General features: G+C 40.6%; 3 protein-coding genes and 1 long non-coding RNA gene across 4 annotated transcripts in view; 2 read left to right on the top strand and 2 right to left on the bottom strand.

The window, feature by feature from the left end:
- LOC106939399 (SH2 domain-containing protein 1B) overlaps positions 1–757 on the bottom strand; it is a 22,482-nt gene extending 21,725 nt beyond the window's left edge. Inside the window, exon 1 of the mRNA XM_015021789.1 lies at positions 640–757. The gene's annotated coding sequence lies outside the window, so the exon portion shown is untranslated. The remainder of the gene's footprint in view (positions 1–639) is intronic.
- LOC106939397 (erythrocyte band 7 integral membrane protein-like) lies at positions 382–4,407 on the top strand. The gene is made up of 7 exons (XM_015021786.1): positions 382–607; positions 692–795; positions 1,603–1,675; positions 1,870–1,952; positions 2,884–3,087; positions 3,164–3,298; positions 4,078–4,407. The coding sequence occupies exons 1-7, from the start codon at positions 553–555 to the stop codon at positions 4,237–4,239; spliced, it is 816 nt and encodes a 271-aa protein (XP_014877272.1). The 5' UTR covers positions 382–552; the 3' UTR covers positions 4,240–4,407.
- Positions 4,408–5,833: 1,426 nt separating this feature from the next.
- lipib (lipase, member Ib) lies at positions 5,834–17,429 on the top strand. Its single transcript, XM_015021792.1, has 10 exons — positions 5,834–6,761; positions 10,149–10,534; positions 11,184–11,292; positions 11,730–11,831; positions 12,394–12,483; positions 12,568–12,735; positions 13,757–13,846; positions 13,942–14,050; positions 15,180–15,353; positions 16,085–17,429. The coding sequence occupies exons 1-10, from the start codon at positions 6,710–6,712 to the stop codon at positions 16,167–16,169; spliced, it is 1,365 nt and encodes a 454-aa protein (XP_014877278.1). The 5' UTR covers positions 5,834–6,709; the 3' UTR covers positions 16,170–17,429.
- On the bottom strand, positions 6,192–7,372 carry LOC106939402 (uncharacterized). Its single transcript, XR_001422832.1, has 2 exons — positions 6,914–7,372; positions 6,192–6,830 (listed from the first exon to the last, which is right to left on the bottom strand). It is a non-coding gene; the product is annotated as an uncharacterized LOC106939402 (long non-coding RNA).
- Positions 17,430–17,519: the final 90 nt, after the last annotated feature.

The following is a 17,519-nucleotide window of genomic DNA, read 5'->3' as shown; positions in this document are numbered from 1 at the left end:
GGGTTCACGTTACCCAGGAGAGCGGCGCTCTGGAGGAGCTGCAGACGGTTTCCTTTGTATTTCTTTAACTAATTTGGAACAATTGAGTTTTGTTAAACATTTTCTAAACTTTGCAGGTTTGCTTTTTATTATTATTATTCTTAATTTGCTGTATTTCCATTTATTTTATTCTAAGATAAAATAAAATGTTTTATTAAGTTAGTGTTGTGTCATTTACTGAGAAACTAAGCCCTAAATAAGAACGAAAAAAATCTAAACGTTTCCCTTAGGTAGAATAAAGTAAATAGTAATTACCGTAACTTCTTCTTGTGACCTGAAGAGGGCGCCCACGGGTCTGAGGGCGCATCCTCCGGTTGCTAAGCGACAGCTCGCCGTCTACATCCCGTGGGGGCGGGGCAAACGCAAAACTTGCGAAAACTTTATTGAAAACTATTTAATTTAAGTGTAATATAATAAGACGTTTATCATGGTTAACATTGAGGACACATTTCCAGTTGTTTTTAGTGAAACTCTGTGTTGAAACAGACATATTTATCAGGAGTCTGAAGGATAATGACCGGTGTTTACAACAAGGTTGGAGTTGCTGGTGGTTCCGATCATGGAACAGGTCGCTACATTTAGCCGTTAGCGGGATTTTACCGTGATTAGCTGAAGGTGAAGCTGGTTTAACTGCCTCTGTTGGTGTGTGCAGGTGGAGAAGTGAGGCAGGGCGGTGTTTTGGGGGCGGTGCTGACGTTCCTGTCGGTGCTCTTCATCCTCCTCACCTTCCCCTTGACAGCGTGGAGCTGTGTTCAGGTAACGCAAAAGCAAACGGAAGCACCCGGTTAAAGATGGCTGCCGCCCTCCGGTCAGCTGGCCCGGACCACCTTCTCTGTTCGCTTTAGTTATAAATATAAAACACTTAAATGGTCAAACATGAACTGGATCATTTTGTAACAGTCTGTTTAAACATAAATTATATAATTCTCACTGTTTGGACAGACCCAAGTATGGACAGAATTTGGCAATAAAGAACATGAGATCTGAAAATAAAGAAACTTTTAAAAAAATCACACACAACCTACACAGGTCAGACCTTTGCTTTAATATTTTACACTAATGACAGTTTCCATAAAACACTATTTTATATACTTGCAACCTTTAATATTTTAGGAAGATGTGTTTTTTTGGCTCTAAGCAACCTGATACGGGGTCCATTGCCATCTCTACACCATGTAGATAAGTTAAACCTGGTCACAATTATTTTATGGCGATTCTCCTAAAATATATCCAGTTTGGTTTTAACTTTCAAATTATTTAAAAAATAAGCGGAATAGTTTTTAGACTTTGTTTGGATTTTTCACTACAATATATGATGTCTAGCTTGAACACTACACAGTCTAGAAAGGATTATTTTACAGTAATGACATTTTCTCTTAAATCATGAGATTAGTGTGTTTTTAAGGTTTTTAATCAGATTTATTTCAAAATCTTGCTGCAGAGTACAATGACTACCAACTGCACCATCATGCAGCCATCATGATTTTTGTTTTAAATCATTTATAAGTAAGAGTATCTTTTCTGAATCAGTGTTTTAACTGATGCATTGTGTCTGTGGTGCAGGTTATCCTGGAGTATGAGAGGGCTGTCATCTTCAGACTGGGCCGGGTCGTTAAAGGACCAGCGAAAGGACCTGGTATCTTTTTCTGTCAAACTCAAACTGCAGTCGTTTTGTTTTTAATTATTATACTAATGAATACATTTATTACGCTGACATTTTAAGACTCTGAACAGGAAAGCTCTTCTCTGAGGCTGTAAAACATATTTTTATTCCGTCTCCTGCTGTAATATTGTGAATGTTGTTGGTTTTTTCCGACTCTGGACCTGCAGGTTTAATCTGGTTCATTCCCTGGTTGGACGACGTTCAGAAGGTTGACCTTCGAACTTTCTCTGCCTACCTCTGCCCTCAACAGGTCTCTGCTCATTAAACAGTTACTGCTGCATGCATTTATTTACAGTTACATGTAAAATGTGTTTGTGTCAAACAGATTATAAGTTGGGATAAGGTTAATTTTATTCTTGAACTTCACTTTTCCTCAGTATTTCAGCTACATTTCTGTTCAGCATGCAACACCTTCTAAATGCAAACTATATCTGCACTGAAATCCTTAGAAAAACTGCAACATGTCTTATGAATTAAACTTCCTACGTATTTAATTTTCAATAAAAGAAACAAATAATTGGTCAGGGAGGAGCACGTTTCTGTTGAAACATTTTCATAAAAATATGTAATGTTTCTGTTTAAAGGTCATACATTTGCAAGTAAAAATGTACAGTTTTCCATTATTAAAAGCAAACATTTATAATATTAAACTAGGATACTCTCTGACATTTTATATTAAAAGAACATCTTCTGATCCAGACTCGATGCATCCATGTTGCAGCGTCTTCTTCACCGTCTCCGGTGGTTTTTCTGGGTCCTGCTCGAGGCTTTATGGTGAGTCCGGACCTTGAAAATGCTCTGGTCCAGGAACATTTCTGATCCAGGAAATGATCCCAGATGTACCATTTCCATTCTGGAAAAGATCCAGATATGCTTCTCCATCATTCACCGTCTAATTCTGAGGAGTTATGCCACTTTTTCTTGCAAATGTCTGACTTTATAATGTCAGAAAATATCTTAATGATTTAAATACTGTTTAAAATTCTGTCTTTAATGATGTAAAGATTTTTAAATTTACAAATTTTGGCATCAGAGAATTTGAAAATACATTAAATGAATGTCAACATTTTGGTTTAGATTTATTTCTCCTTGGCCATTTATTGTTTCTCTTGTTCACTGGCTGTGACCGTCTGTGGTAAAACCTGAAGGTCATGTCAGACGTTTCCTCCTCCTTCCTGCAGGTTCTAACAGCAGACAGCGTCCCGTTACTGGTGGACGCGGTGGTGTTTTACCGCGTGGTGGATCCCACCCTGTGGTTCACCCGGGTGCAGAATGGCTGTGACGCCACACACTTGCTGGTTCAGGCGAGCCTCAGGGCGGCGCTGGGCGCTCACACGCTGACAGACCTGCTGACGCAGCGGCCCCGCATAGCCACGAGAATGGAGGTCAGACGCAGCCAAGCTGCCACAGTTCAGCTCTGCATCAGGGTTAAAAATGATTCTGCTGCTTCACGTACTGCAGGAGGCGCTGCACACCAGCTCCAGGCCGTGGGGCGTTCAGGTGCAGCGAGTGGAGCTCAGAGATCTGAGGCTTCCCAACAGCCTGCAGCGCTGCCTGGCCTCAGAGGCCGAGGCTGAGAGGACGGCCCGGGCGATGGTACCGCTGCAGTAACAGCACCTACCCTGTTCACCACGACACTCACTGTTACCTGAAAGCTGCAGCATGAAACTTTAAAAAATAGGTTTTACATATTTGTTTGACCTCCCTGAAATACTGAAGAAATGCAAAAACAACCAATCAGAGCCAGGAGGCGGGTCTTAGTGCTGTAAATCAATCTCATGTACGCGCTTATTAATATGCCAGCTTACTGTTAGAAAACTGTTTATCTGCCATCAGCCTAGCAAAGGCTATGCTAACTAGCCTTAACATTCATGACAGCCTCTGCTAGCTTCAGAGTAGCACAGAGCAGCGCCACACAGAAACTGTGGCTTTGACCTGCTGCCTTATTAAAAGAAAAACAGATCATTTCCACATTTTTTGGGTCATTAATTGTTTTGTTGTTTGCCAGATTTTTGCCGTTCATGACTTGCGGTTGTGGGCCAAACAAAATCATTTCAAGCCCCACGAATGGACCACAGGCCACACTTTGGCCACCCCTGTTTCTTGTTTCTTTGCCATTAGTTTCAGTTCATCAAATGAGTTTTTTTCTTTCAGTTTCTGTTGTTTTTGTTTTTCTGAGTGGAATGGAAAGTTTTTATTCCTCATTAATATCAGTAACTAAAGGGAACAATGAGAATTTTATACTAAATAATGAACTTATTCACATTTTGTTAAACTCAAATGTCTGATATTTCTATGTGTGGAGTTGTTGTCATGCTGAAAGTTGGATTATTTGTGATGTTTGTGTTGGTTTTGTAAGCATCTCTGTGTTTCAGATGATCGTGGCTGAAGGGGAAGTGAAGGCATCTCGTACTTTAAGGGTGGCGGCGTCCGAACTGTCGCCGGTGGCTCTGCACCTCAGATACCTGCAGACGCTGGCGTCTGTGGACAGCGGCGCCTCCATCGTGGTCTGGATCGTCCCCACAGAGATCCAGTAAAACCAAGACGCAGCAGATACCGCTGAGTTATCCGACCCAGAGAGACAAGAGTTGCTGCTAAACAGAACCAGACCAATCTGAGCTCTCAGGACGTCCGTCTGTCTGCTCAGATGTTTTTTAAATTATCACATTTTCATATTTAATAAAACCAGAAGTGTTTGCAAATTATTCCATGGATGTTTCAGTGTTCCTTAACTCTAAAAAGTTAAAGGTGTTTTACTTGCCTGTGTTTTTTTTCCAGTGAAAATATAAAACTTGTTTAGTTGAAACAGTAAAAACTTTGATTTTACAGACTTTTAAAGTTTATAAATAATCTCAGCAGTTTAAGTTTAGACTCAAACGTCCAGCAGGTTTAATTCTGGGAAAAATTCACCAAGAAATCCTTTAATTAAATCAGTTAAAAGAGTTTAACTGATTTAATTAAACTCGTTTTAATTAACGAGATGGTCACCATGGCAACAGAATGAGAAGAGCATTCACAACAGAAGATTAGGAGAATAAGTTACCCATCCATCCATCAATCCATCTGTTCATCCATCTGTCCATCCATCTGTTCATCCATCCATCCATCCATCTGTCTCTCCATCTTGTCCTTCCTCATCCTCAGTGTTCATGTAAAGAACTGAACCCTGAGAAAGTTCTTCTGTTTTCCAGCTTCCTTCTGGGACCTGGCTCACATTCTGCTCCTCTGGGATCCTAAATGTTTTACGGTTTGAAGGGATAAATGGTCTGGATCTCCTCCCAGAGTGGCGACCCCAGGCGACCTCCCCCAGCAGCCATCTGGCAGCATCCTGACCAGCTGACCAAACCTCCTCACCTGTCCGGTTGGATCTCAGATCTGGATGTTTCAACCTGATGCTGCATCAGAGGAGAGCAGAGAACAAACAGCCTGAGGGAGATCAGAGTCTGATCTATGATCTCATCAGGAAATCCACTTTGACCTGTAAGCAGCCAGGTCAGGTGACAAGTGAGGGGGCGTGGCTTAGAAAGGTAAGCTCTTTAGGTGATCTGAACACTGTGGCCTATCAGTGACCTTTAACCTGGACACTCAGAAGGGCTGACATCAGGATGCAGAAACGTCTCTAAAGCAGACAGAACCAGCAACAATCAGTTCACTGCAAAAACACAAAATCTCACCAAGTAACTTTAGTCTACTTTATAATATCTTATTACTCTTGAAATAAACTAACTTACAAGTAACTTTTCATCAAAACATAGAAGCTTTTTTAAGTCAGTAACTCTTTAATATTGATGAAAAGTTACTTGTGAGATACTTTTCTCTTATTTAAAGTGTACTAAGAAACTAGACTAAAGTTACACTGTTTTTTTGCAGTGTAATGTATAATAAAAAATCCATTTTTATCTGGTCAAAATATTAAAATTATGTTTTGTGGTATTTTAGTCCAGTTTTCCAGGCAGATTTTGTTTCTTTCTTTTCAAACTTAGATGAACAAAAATATAATTGTCTAAATAAGGGCTTATTATTAAACCCCCAGCACAAAATTAAATCTTAAATTGCCTCAATAATTCATGCCACCACTAAACAGATGAGGAAATCATTTTATATGATTCAATAAAAAATGATCATGAAATGAGACTAAATCTGAAGTTGGTTGCAGAAACTCTCCTCTGTCGCTCAGGCTCCACTTTCATTTGCATCCAGCTCTGATTGCACGGTTACAACGTTCAGTCTAACATTACTGAGGTTCAGTCTAACATTACTGAGGTTCAGTCTAACATTACTGAGGTTCAGTCTAACCTCGGCTCTCTGTTCGAGGTAAATTACATGTGTTTGTGCTGGATGTGCAGGGAGGAGCGGCTGGGTGCGGCGCATCTCTGCAGCTATTAATAACCATCACAGCCTTTATGTCAACCCAGATCAGGCTGTTTATCAGATTCCCTTATAAATTTGGTTTGCTCCAATAAACTTAAAATATATGCTGCAATAAAAACCTCTTAAGTTTCTTTATTAATAATCTCTAACAACATTTCTAAACAAAGCTGGTCTGGCAGCTGATGTTAAATTAAAAACACAACCAGTATCTAAAATATTATTGATCCTGCTTCATATAAAGGTTCTCAATGCTTTGATCACATTTTAATTACTGCACATTTTAATAAAGCTCTGTTTCAGTTGCTATTTGTTCATTCAGCTCCGACAGTCAGAAATAACCTGAACTAGTTTTAAAGTAATCAGACCCATTAATAGGACAAAATGTGTCAGAATGTCCAACAGGTGAAGTAATCAGTTCATGTTTCACCCCACAGTGATTAAGCTCTGATTTCTCCCTCATGTGTGGAAAGTTCTCCCTCGTTCTTCTTCTCCTGGTTTGGATAAATCACTCGTCTTCCTCCACCTCCTCTTCTAGAAAGCGTTCCCTGCGTGAGGCTCCGCCCCCTTCCCTCCCTCCTGATCCGTCCAGCCGCCCTGTCAGTCTGGGTCCAGACCGTTTCTGAAGCTGAAGGAAAGATGTCGCTCCGCAGCCTGCTGGCTCTGCTGGGACTCCTCTTCCTCTGCAAAGGTAGGAAACTCCACCAGCTCCCTGACAGACTTGCTGCTCGCCGCAGCTTCCATCCTTCAGGCTGATCTCCTGTTGATTCAACAGGAAAACAACAAACTGCTGATAAAAGTGGAGCATGAAGAAGGAAGGCTTAGCAGGAACAGATTATTTACAGGCGTCTCCATCTGTCGGGAATCAGACGGTTTGTTTGTGTCTGGACCCCCGCTGACCTCTGACCCCAGCCTCATTATTCAACAGGCAGCTGTAATCAGCGGCTGGCTCCATGAAGGCGCAGGTGGTGACGGGATGAGGCGTTTTTTTATAGCAGCTTGATCCTATTGAGGCCACCGTCTCACTTATATGTGCTACTTGTAGAGCAGGAAACGCCACCTGAGGCTCAGCGGTTCGGAAAACGTTTGTCTCATTTAGAGCAGCAAATAATTCAGCAAACCCAGAGAAGATGGTGCAGCTGTTCACCTGCTGGCTGCTAAAGACCGAGGCTGGGAACGAGGGTCACTGAGGACAGCAAGATGTTCGGTTTGGATCCGATTGGGACTGACGCAACAATCAGTTTAATCATGTTACACCTGAACGTCAACAAACCGCCGAGCCAAGTGCTCAGTTACCATGGTAACTTGGTTTAGCCATACACGTCAACTACAAATAGACACAAGTCAACATTATTTATGTAGAGCATTTTAGCAGCAAAGCAGTTCAAAGTGCTTCACAAGACACAAAATACAGTTAGTTATGAAAAATACAATCACTGTTATTATGAATCAAAAGCAACAATAACCAGATGGGTTTTAAGTCTGGACTTAAAGGCACTCAGTGTTTCAGCTGTTTCACAGTTTTCTGGAAGTTTGTTCCAGATTTGTGGTGCATAGAAGCTGAAAGCTGCTTCTTCATGTTTGGTTCTGGTTCTTGGGATGTAGAGCAGAACCAGAAAACCTGAGAGGTCTGGAAGGTTGGTTCAACAACAGCAGATCTTTAAACCATTCAGTGAATTATAAACTAATAATAGTAGTTTAAAGTCTTTTCTCTCAGTAGAAGGACCGTAGAACTGGGTGATGTTCTCTATCTTCCTGTTTTAGTGGGAACAACAGCAGCGTTCTGGATCAGCTGCAGCTGGAGGATTGAGTTTTTTAGGCAGACGCTGTTGCCGTAGTTGATGCGGCTAAAGATAAACGCATGGATGAGTTTCTCTAGATCTCACTGAGACAGCAGGCCTCTAATCCTGAGATTCTTCAGGTGATAGAAGGCCGACTTTGTGACTGTCTTTATGTGACTCTGAAGGTTCAGGTCAGAGTTCAGCCTGATCTCTAGTTTCCAGATGTAATAACTGATGCTGTGTGTTGGCTCTAGATCTATAATCTAGATCTATAACTCTAGATCGCTCCTCTTTAGGTCCAAATGTAATAACTTCAGTTTTGTTTCTTTTCAGCCAGAGAAACTTTTGGCTCATCCACACATTTATCTGTTCTCAGCATCTGTGATTTCAGTGTTTGATGCATTCATAATGTTCCCAAACTGATTATGATTTATGCTGATTGTGTGTGATACAAACCATCAAAAGTGAAAATAATCAACTTTTTACTACAACTTTAACTCTGTAAAACTAGGTTATGAGCAGCCGCCATATTGGATTTTAGGTTTGGTGTGAACACTGCAGGGTTTTCTCCAGTTTATTTGATTTCAACTCAACAGCTGGAAGTTCAAACATCCAGTTATTAAGCAAATGCATCAGCAGGCAACAATTCAAACAGATGAAAAGTTGGAACTCGCACATCGTGATCTAAGTTCCAACAGGTTTTATCTTTGCTGAAAACATCAAATCAATTAAAATTCTCATTCCTAATAAACAAATGTTAAAGTATAGATCTGTGTTAAAGTTAAACCCCCAGATGGTTTGGTTTCCTACGCACCAAATGACAGGAATTAAAAAATGTCCAAGTCAGAAAGAAATTAACCTTTGACTCTTCTGCATCTCTGTTGGTAAAACAAACCAATAACAAATGTATTTTTCTGTCTCAAACACTAAAAAGTCGAGTGTTTCACAGAGATTCAGTCAGAATTTAAATCTTACTGCAGCAGCCATGTTGGATGTGAGGTCAGGTTCGGCTTGATGCCTTCACATAATCTCAGCTTCTTTAGCTTTATTTTTATTAGTTTATTTTTGTTTTACATTAAACTTAGAACATGGCGTTGCAGTTCCCTGGTGTGCAGACAGAGGGCAGCATCAGCATTCAAACACTTTTCTCCAGCTTAACTTTTTCTTCTGGTTTTTATCTAAACATGAAGCAGACAGAGACTTCTCCAGTTGTCTTAACCCTTTGGGTGGCTGATCAGCTGTTTCTAATGTAGCTGCTGATTTGACATCCTGACATAATACTGTTATTTCCACATTATTCCCTAATGTTGTATAGTTTTTTAATCTCTCTGTGTTTGAAAGTTAAAGCCAGCAGACGTTGCTTAATGTTTGGCGCCACATCGATCCTCTCAGGAAGAACATTCTGTGGTGATCGGATCCGCTGGGACTCCCGGGTTTCCCTGATCACTTAACAGATAACTCCCTGATCCGATTAGCCTGAAAGTAATTCCTCATCTACAGGAAGGCTTTGATATTTGTTTCCTTTGCGGTTTTTATCCAACTTAGTGTATATTTAGTTTTAATGCCATCTGAGGCATAAAAACAGAAATGTCCTGATTTAAATCTTCTGGGATGATGAAGTGAGATTAGATTAGGAGGCTTCAGATCCTTAAAATAGGCTGAATATTTATCCTGATTATTAAACTGATCCCTCACTGAAACAGCAAAGACTTGATCCCTCCATTCACACTTTAAATCACCATCTGATTTTTTATCTCTGCACATTTTAACTGGATCCAAGGTTCAATAGGAAAAACAATCAATTTAGGTCATTTAGGAGGTTGGAAATGTTTCTATGTGGAGGAAATGTTTTTATTATTACTCAACATACTTCATATGTTTTAATGGGATTTATTTTAAATTCCCACAGTTTAGATCTTTATTTATCTATACAATCATGACTTTGTTTCTTTGTTTAGATTTATTATCTTGTATGAAGAAGTTACTGATAGTTAATAAATTAAACTAAAATGTTGGATTTTTATTTTTAAACTTGTTTTAAAAAATAAAAAAAACTGTGTAAAAAGACGAGTGGTTACATGAAAATTCTGCAGAATGTACCAATTTTTTAAATTAATTGTCAGAATAATCAATAAATTAATCAATTACTAAAATAAATACATATAAATACAAAAAAGTGAAGAATATTTTCCAAACAGAGCAACAGGTAGTGGAATTATCCTTCATCTTCTTTTTGATCAGACTCAGATGTTGCTCTAATTTTCATTTGACCCCTGACCTCCATGATGTCCGTCCAGGTGAGTCCGGCACCGAGGAGCCCTGTGATAACTTCACGGACCTGGACCTGTCCCACTGCTTCATGGGGACCAGCCTGTACGTCCGCCTGCTGCTCTACACGCGCTCCAACCCGGACTGCGGCCGTGAGGTCGCCCACCACCGCCTGTCCTCCCAGCCGCTCCTGGACCTGCGGCGCCCCACCGCCTTCGTCATCCACGGCTACCGGCCCACCGGGGCGCCGCCCATCTGGATCAACCGCATCGTGCGCCTGCTGGCCGAGCAGGAGGACATGAACGTCATCGTGGTGGACTGGAACCGAGGAGCGGCCAACCTCAACTACTTCACCGCCGTGACCTACACCAGGGAGGCGGCGCTCAACCTGACGGGCTTCATCAGAACCATGGAGGTGAGGCGGCAGAAAAATCCGACCTGGGTCACATTCTGTTAACACAGCCTGAGTAGATGAGAGCGAGAGGTTCTGGACCGGGATGCTTTCAGCTCAGAGGCTGACAAGGAGACCCAGAAAATGTTTTTGTTGTTTTAAACTCTGATTTTCTTAAATAAATAAAAAACTGACAAATCTATAAACACAAAGAGTGAGATTAGCTACATTCACACAGCAGGTGAAAGCGACCCTCATACTGTATGACCCCTAATAATTTTCATCTAATCTGTTTTTCTTCCACACGTGAAACTAAATCAGATTGTTTTAAAGTGTCTGCAGTCTGAACCGTCATGTCACGTTTTATTTTACGTCATTAATGTGAGAAATCCTTAATAAATCTGCACCAGAAGAAGCCAGACGCTGTAATCAGGACGTAAACAATATCTGAAAATTATGATTATGAAATTATGAAGCAGTCTGAGTCAGTGAACGCATCACCATCACTCCACTGACTCCACATCCAGTCACACTTCTCTACAGGAGCTGCAGCTGGAGCTTCGCTCCACGGGTTTAATCGGTAGAATGAAAGTTCCCGCTAAAGAAACCTAATTTTATCTGATTAGCTCTCTGGCCTGTCAGCTCCTGATGCTGCTTGAACGTGTCGCTGCAGGAGGAAGGCGCCTCTCTGAGCTCCATCCATCTCATCGGCGTCAGCCTGGGAGCTCACCTGGCCGGGTTTGTGGGAGCGAACCTGAAGGGAGCGATCGGCCGCATCACAGGTAAAACTGTTAGCATCCAACCAGAGAAGCTAACGGCTCAACGACGAGAGGAAAGACTTCAGGTCATTCAGTCTGTCCATGAAAATGACCTGCAGTCACAAATACTCAGCATTTATCTGTCTGCTTACTGTCTTCTGTAGTATTTACAATAATACACAATAATTAGCAAAAGTATTTATAAGCTTTTCATATTTATTCGTGTTACATATTTTAATCTATTTATTGAGATTTTATCTAACAATCCAACACAAAGTTATTAAAAATGAACTTTTTACATAACATTCTGAAAAGTTTGGCATGTATTTTCATTCCCCCACCTCTTTACTCGGATGCCACTAAATAAAATGTAGTGTGATGACCTCACAGGTCTTCTTTGTCTCATTGGCTGTCAGCCTGAATCTGTTCTGTAGACTGACTGACGTTAGTGTGTGCTGCAGGTTTGGACCCAGCCGGGCCGATGTTCACCAGCGCCACCCCGGAGGAGCGGCTGGACCCGTCGGACGCCATGTTTGTGGACGTTCTGCACACCGACATGAACTGTGAGAATCACACACTGACCTCAGCGTTTGGTGGAAACGGAGCTGAGGGTTCATTTGGTCCTGACACTAAGACACCAAGCTGTGAATCAATCCCATCATTTTGATTCTAACTGATAAAACTTAGAGCTAAAGCTCCGATTCTAATGTTTATAACTGTGGCTGCACCGATTGCAGTTTTCTGGTTACCGATCTTTAGCCAATTTCAATTTTGGCTAATATTGATTTTTTTTTTTTCTGAAATGTTGCTAAATTTAGCAAGAAATCACTAAGTTGGCAACAGTGGGGTGATTATTATTAGCTGTAAACATTCAGACATGACCTGATGGTCAAACTCCTCACTGCAGACCAGAACAGTTGATGATTTTTACACCTTTTCTGAAGTAGATCAGATCAGCTTAGCATGTAAGAACCGGCCGATCACCAATCTCTCAAAGTTAAGGAAATCAGCACCAATAAATCACATGACCAATAAATTGGAGCTCCCTTATTTATAAACAGTTTGCATATTAATTGATAACTGAATAAAAACAGTCAGAATTTGATCAGTTTTTCCTCCTGGCAGCGTTCGGGCTCCGAGGAGCTCACGGCCACATTGATTTCTACGCCAACGGTGGAATCGACCAACCAGGATGCCCCAAAACCATCTTCTCAGGTAAAACCCTCTGGCTCCGCCCCCACAGGCTCACACAGGTATCATTACCCCTCACCTCCTCCGCTCCTCTTCGTCCTCCTGCAGGTAAATCGTACTTTGTGTGCGACCACCAGCGCTCCGTGTTCCTGTTCCTGTGTGCCCTGAACCGGACCTGCCGGCTCACTGGATACCCCTGCTCCTCCTACAGCCGCTTCCTGGATGGACAGTGTCTGCAGTGTGACGCCTTCAAGCCAGCTTCCTGTCCTGTGCTCGGTACGCACACACACACACACACACAGAAACACACCTCAGCTTCTGTCTAAACCAGGCGAGTCCAAAGTGTGGCTCGTGGGCCATTTGTGCCTGTGAGGATTTGAGTTTTTTGTGTATTTATTTCTAGGTTTTTCTGAGTTTATTTCGTTCTGTTCCCCTGTGAGTCTGTGTTGTCCTGTCAGCCCCTGATTATTCCCAGGTGTGTCTTGTTCCCTTGATTACCTGTGTGTATTTAAGTCCACCTGTTGTCTCTGTTTCTTGTCCTCATCTTTGTCAGCGTCAGTCGTCTCAGTAGAACTGGTTAAGTACTGTGTCGGCATCAGCTCTCGTTTTTTCAGTCCTCTATCAGTTGCTACCGGTATTTAGCTCTGTGCTATTCTCTCTGCTGTGCCGCCTGCATTGGACTGTTTGAGCTTCTCCTTATTAAATCATCATCACCTGGGTCTCTGCGTTCATCCTCACCACCTCCAAACCACCACTTCATGACTGGGCCTCTTGGAATAATTTGTTGGTCTCCTGGCTAATGTGTATTTTTTTGACTTTATTCTCGTACAAGTTTGTTTTCATAAGACTTTTAGCTCATAATTTTACTAGTTTATTCTTGTCATTTTATTCATTTTTTTTAATTTCTAGCATGATCCTAACATGTTGTCATAAACATCCAGTGACTTTTTACTCAATAGAAACTTGGTTAAACTTGGTTAATGGAGAGTTTTTGTGGAGAGTTCTCATTTTTGTTGCTGTAAGTGGACAAAAACATTTTCTTGACCAAATAAACTGAAAAAAAATCACCCAAATAGTTAGAAAACTCTTATTAAGCTTTAGCAGAAGGATACTTTTTTATGTGTTGTTAAAATTGAGATACATTGAAAAAAGCACATAGTTTCCAACTTAACGACAAAAAATAAATCCAAAACAATATCACTCATATTTTTAGTGTCATTCTGTTATAGAAATTTAATTTATTACATTAAATCCCAGGTAAAACCATTATAATTTGATTCCTGGTTTGTGCCTGCAGGCTACAACATCAGCCAGTGGAGAGACGCTCTGGTGAAGATGGGACAGACCAAAGTCTTCTTCAGCACCACGGCCGCCCTGCCCTACCAGAGTGAGTCCTGCTAAGGTTTTCACACCCCAACCTGGTTCTGAAGTAAATACGTCCTGGAAGGTGCTGTAATACTCTGTGTGTCCTGTGGGGGGCAGAGCTGAGCTACAGAGTGGACATGGTGACCTGGAACCAGTACCTGCGCTGGGGGGTCGTCTACATCCGCCTGCACAGCGGCAGGAACTTCACAGAGGCCCAGATAGACCAGTGAGTTCGACTCCTGACTGGTACAACACCAGGCTGGCAAAGTCCTGATCCAGATCGCCTGGTTCTGGTCCGGACTTCCTTTAGTCTGGACCAGAACTTCTTCAGGATTCCTGAAAGTATTTCAAAGGTTTTAGCAGCTGTAACTCATATCATGCAGGTATCTTCAAATATTTGTTGTGAGTGGCGATTCTGTGGGCAGCAAAGGTCTCCAGTAGCAGTCAGTCTCCCAGCAAATACACAAAGACCTCTGACTGAAGACAGCTGTTAGCCAGCTCTGCTAATCCACCTCATTTGCTCTTGCTGCTCCACTTTTAATCTATGTCAGGCAATTTAAAAGCAAATTTTAAAAATGATACTTGGAATAAGTTGGTATTAAAACTAGCACCAGGACTTTTGATTAATTACTTAGGTAGATTTCAACACGTTAAAGTTTTTTACCCAATTAATCACTTTGTTTTTCTTTTTTTTTAACATATAGAAGTCCTGAACAGGATTTGTTTGTTCCTGGTACACCCATAAATCTGACGTCCAAGTGACATCTGCTAACAGCAGCGATGGAGGCGCGGGTTAATTTCTGCCTCTGAACGATCTGATTGGACGCCTATTCATGCTAAAATAGCATCTCAATGCTAACATAGCAGCTAATGCTACATGTTAGCATTGGACAGACCAAAGTCACATTTCCAAAGAAGCTCCATGAATGATCAGATTCAATGGATAGAAAAACACTTTGAAACAATCTGATGGTTAAAGAACAGATTAAAAACTACGAATGTATTTGGTGTTCTGCTCGTCTAGTTTAGCAGAAAAAAAGTTTTTATTCTGAAAGTGTTGCTAATTTTATCTGTGTTTGGTTTGATTAATATATGTTTAATTAATTACAGACCCTGCCAATAAACTGTATTAATTTTAACTGAGTTTCCGATTTAGTTTAAATATTCCTGGTTTTTCTGATTTAGTTGAAATATTTCAGGTTTTTCCGATTTAGTTTAAATACTCCTGGTTTTTCTGATTTAGTTTAAATATTCCTGGTTGTTCTGATTTAGTTTAAATATTCCTGGTTTTTCTGATTTAGTTTAAATATTCCTGGTTTTTCTGATTTAGTTTAAATATTCCTGGTTTGTGGCAGTAAGCTGCAGCGACTGGAGCAGTACACCTCCACTCGGCTGCTGGCCCAGTTCGACGAGGATCTGCAGAACGTCCAGAAGATCTCCATGAGGATCAACACCGGGAACATCATCGGCCCTCGCTACAAGATCAGGCTGCTGAGGATTCGCTTCACTCCGCTGGAGCGACCCGACAGGTCAGAGGTCACCACACTCATCATCTAAATTGATGGTTTTAAACTTTTTATGATTTATTTTTGGACTTCTGGCTCAGTTCTCTCAGTTTCCCTCTTTGTTTCAAACTGTTTTTACATCATTCTGATAGTTTTGTGCCTTAAATTTAAAACCAATCAGATTTCAAGTCCAGTAACAGATAAAAGTACAACAAGATTTAATCAATAAAACAACAAAGAAAGGATTATGATGTCATTTTTACGACTTTATTCATGTATTATCACAATTTTATTTTGGAATTTTTACAACTATTCTGGCATTAATATGACTTTATTCTCATATTATTATTACTTTTTTCTGGTATTACTAATAAAGTCATATAACTAACAATGAATAAAGTCACACCATAATATGACTTTATTCTGGTATTATCATATTGTATTCTGGAATTATTGTGACTATTTTCATAACATTATGACTTTACTCTTGTAATAAACAAATACATTCTTATCCAGGCCCTAATACTCAGTCATATCCTGAGCTGTAGAGGAGCTTAGCTTTGTTTTTGTTTTTTGAGAATCAGAAAACATCTGATTAAAATAAACTCTAGAGCTTCTAAAAGTAAATCCTGCATATGGAACTGAAGGTTAAATGATTCAAACTAAGATCTTTGGGTGATCTCTCTATGTTCTGAATCAGTTCCCGTCTTTGTGTTTGAGAGGAAACTGTTTTTCTGTCGTTTTGCCGCCATCAGGCCGGTGATGTGCCGCTTCGACATCATCATGGAGGAAAACACAGAGGTGGCGTTCAGACCTCTGCCCTGCGACTCTCGCCTCTGACGTTTCCATGGAAACCAACCCGACTGAAACCCGGGTCGGACTCGGCTCTGACTGGTGACCTGCCGCCGCTGTCGGTCGCCCCTGGTAACCAGAACCAGGAAGTGGACCGTTGATGCTGAGGACAGATTAGAACCAGAGATGAAACTCTGGATTATTAATCCAGTCGGCTTCAGTTACTCAGTGGCTGCAGAGGCTCGTTTAATAAAGAGGTCCGTTAAAGACTTAGCTGCTAAACAGAGAACTACATATTCATTACATTCATGCAGTCTGTTCATTGGCTGCATGTTACCTTTTAAAGTAGCCTTGATAATTATCTCTGAAGCTGTTTTTTGGCGACTGGCTGCTGCTTTACTCAGGTTAAACACACAGAAACTCAATAAACTCAGCAAAGAACCAGTTTAAACTGGATCTTTAGTTAGCAGCAGCTCATCACAAAGACAAAAACTATGATTTTTCATGTCATTTTAGGAAGGTAGATAATTTGCAGTTGACCAGAATCTGTTCATTTTTAGCTTGATCCATCCTTACTAATGACCTGCCCGCTGGAAAATCACTAATTTCATCAGCAAACACTCTTCAGTGTGGAAGGAAAGGTGTCAAATCAAATGAAACACAAAAGCAGCAGGAAGTTTAAACTGTTCATTCACGCAGAGAGCTGATGAACGTTTCACTGCTTTTCATTTCATATTTACAGTTTTAGATGTTTCCTGTTTGACGTTGCAGGTAACAAGGACTTTTTGCCAATTTGATAAAATACCAAATTGTAGTCATAAGATGCAGAAATGTATTTTTATAGTTTAATTACTAATAAAAACTCATGACAGGAATGAAAATCTGAATATGGTGCGTTACTTATCTATCTTCACTTTTACAGTCTGAACTAAAAAGTACCAATATCTCATGATCTGCTAAATGTCTTAACTCTTCCTGTCCAGATTATGAGAATGTTTGAAGCCATGTTGCTGTTTATTTCTAGAAACTTCAGATCAGTCTCAGGATTGTAAAAACACATTTCTTCTATCTGTGCCTTTTTTTCAGCAGCTATGACTATTTTTAATCTGCGGCTCCTTTTAAAGATCCATCTGAAGATGCTAACATTTCTGCTGCAGTGATGTGAGGAATCCTACTAGGACGTTATTAGTAGTGAATGTGACACACTGAGCAGCAGATTCTCTTCTGTACGATTTATAGAAAATATCTGCTTTTTTGTGCATTATTTTCACACTGTGTCAAAAAATACAATAAAAACCAATGAATCAATGTTTGATTTGGTCTTATTGGTTGAAGAATTAAAGTTGGATGTTTGTATCACCACTAACTGCAAAGGCAGCGGAGCTTAAAGCAATCAGG

Source organism: Poecilia latipinna, unplaced genomic scaffold, assembly GCF_001443285.1.
Source record: "Poecilia latipinna isolate Pla-1442-1.1 unplaced genomic scaffold, P_latipinna-1.0 Scaffold2857, whole genome shotgun sequence".
Lineage (NCBI taxonomy): Eukaryota > Metazoa > Chordata > Actinopteri > Cyprinodontiformes > Poeciliidae > Poecilia > Poecilia latipinna.
Note: the sequence above shows the minus strand (reverse complement) of the source record. Positions and strands in the feature narration are given on the sequence as shown.

Coding starts and splice junctions, on each gene's coding strand:
- LOC106939397 (XM_015021786.1), top strand. CDS start 553: ATGACCGGTGTTTACAACAAGGTTGGAGTTGCTGGTGGTTCCGATCAT. Junction 608..691: donor TGGTTCCGATCATGGAACAG/GTCGCTACATTT, acceptor TGGTGTGTGCAG/GTGGAGAAGTGAGGCAGGGC. Junction 796..1,602: donor CAGCGTGGAGCTGTGTTCAG/GTAACGCAAAAG, acceptor TCTGTGGTGCAG/GTTATCCTGGAGTATGAGAG.
- lipib (XM_015021792.1), top strand. CDS start 6,710: ATGTCGCTCCGCAGCCTGCTGGCTCTGCTGGGACTCCTCTTCCTCTGC. Junction 6,762..10,148: donor ACTCCTCTTCCTCTGCAAAG/GTAGGAAACTCC, acceptor ATGTCCGTCCAG/GTGAGTCCGGCACCGAGGAG. Junction 13,847..13,941: donor GGCCGCCCTGCCCTACCAGA/GTGAGTCCTGCT, acceptor TGTGGGGGGCAG/AGCTGAGCTACAGAGTGGAC.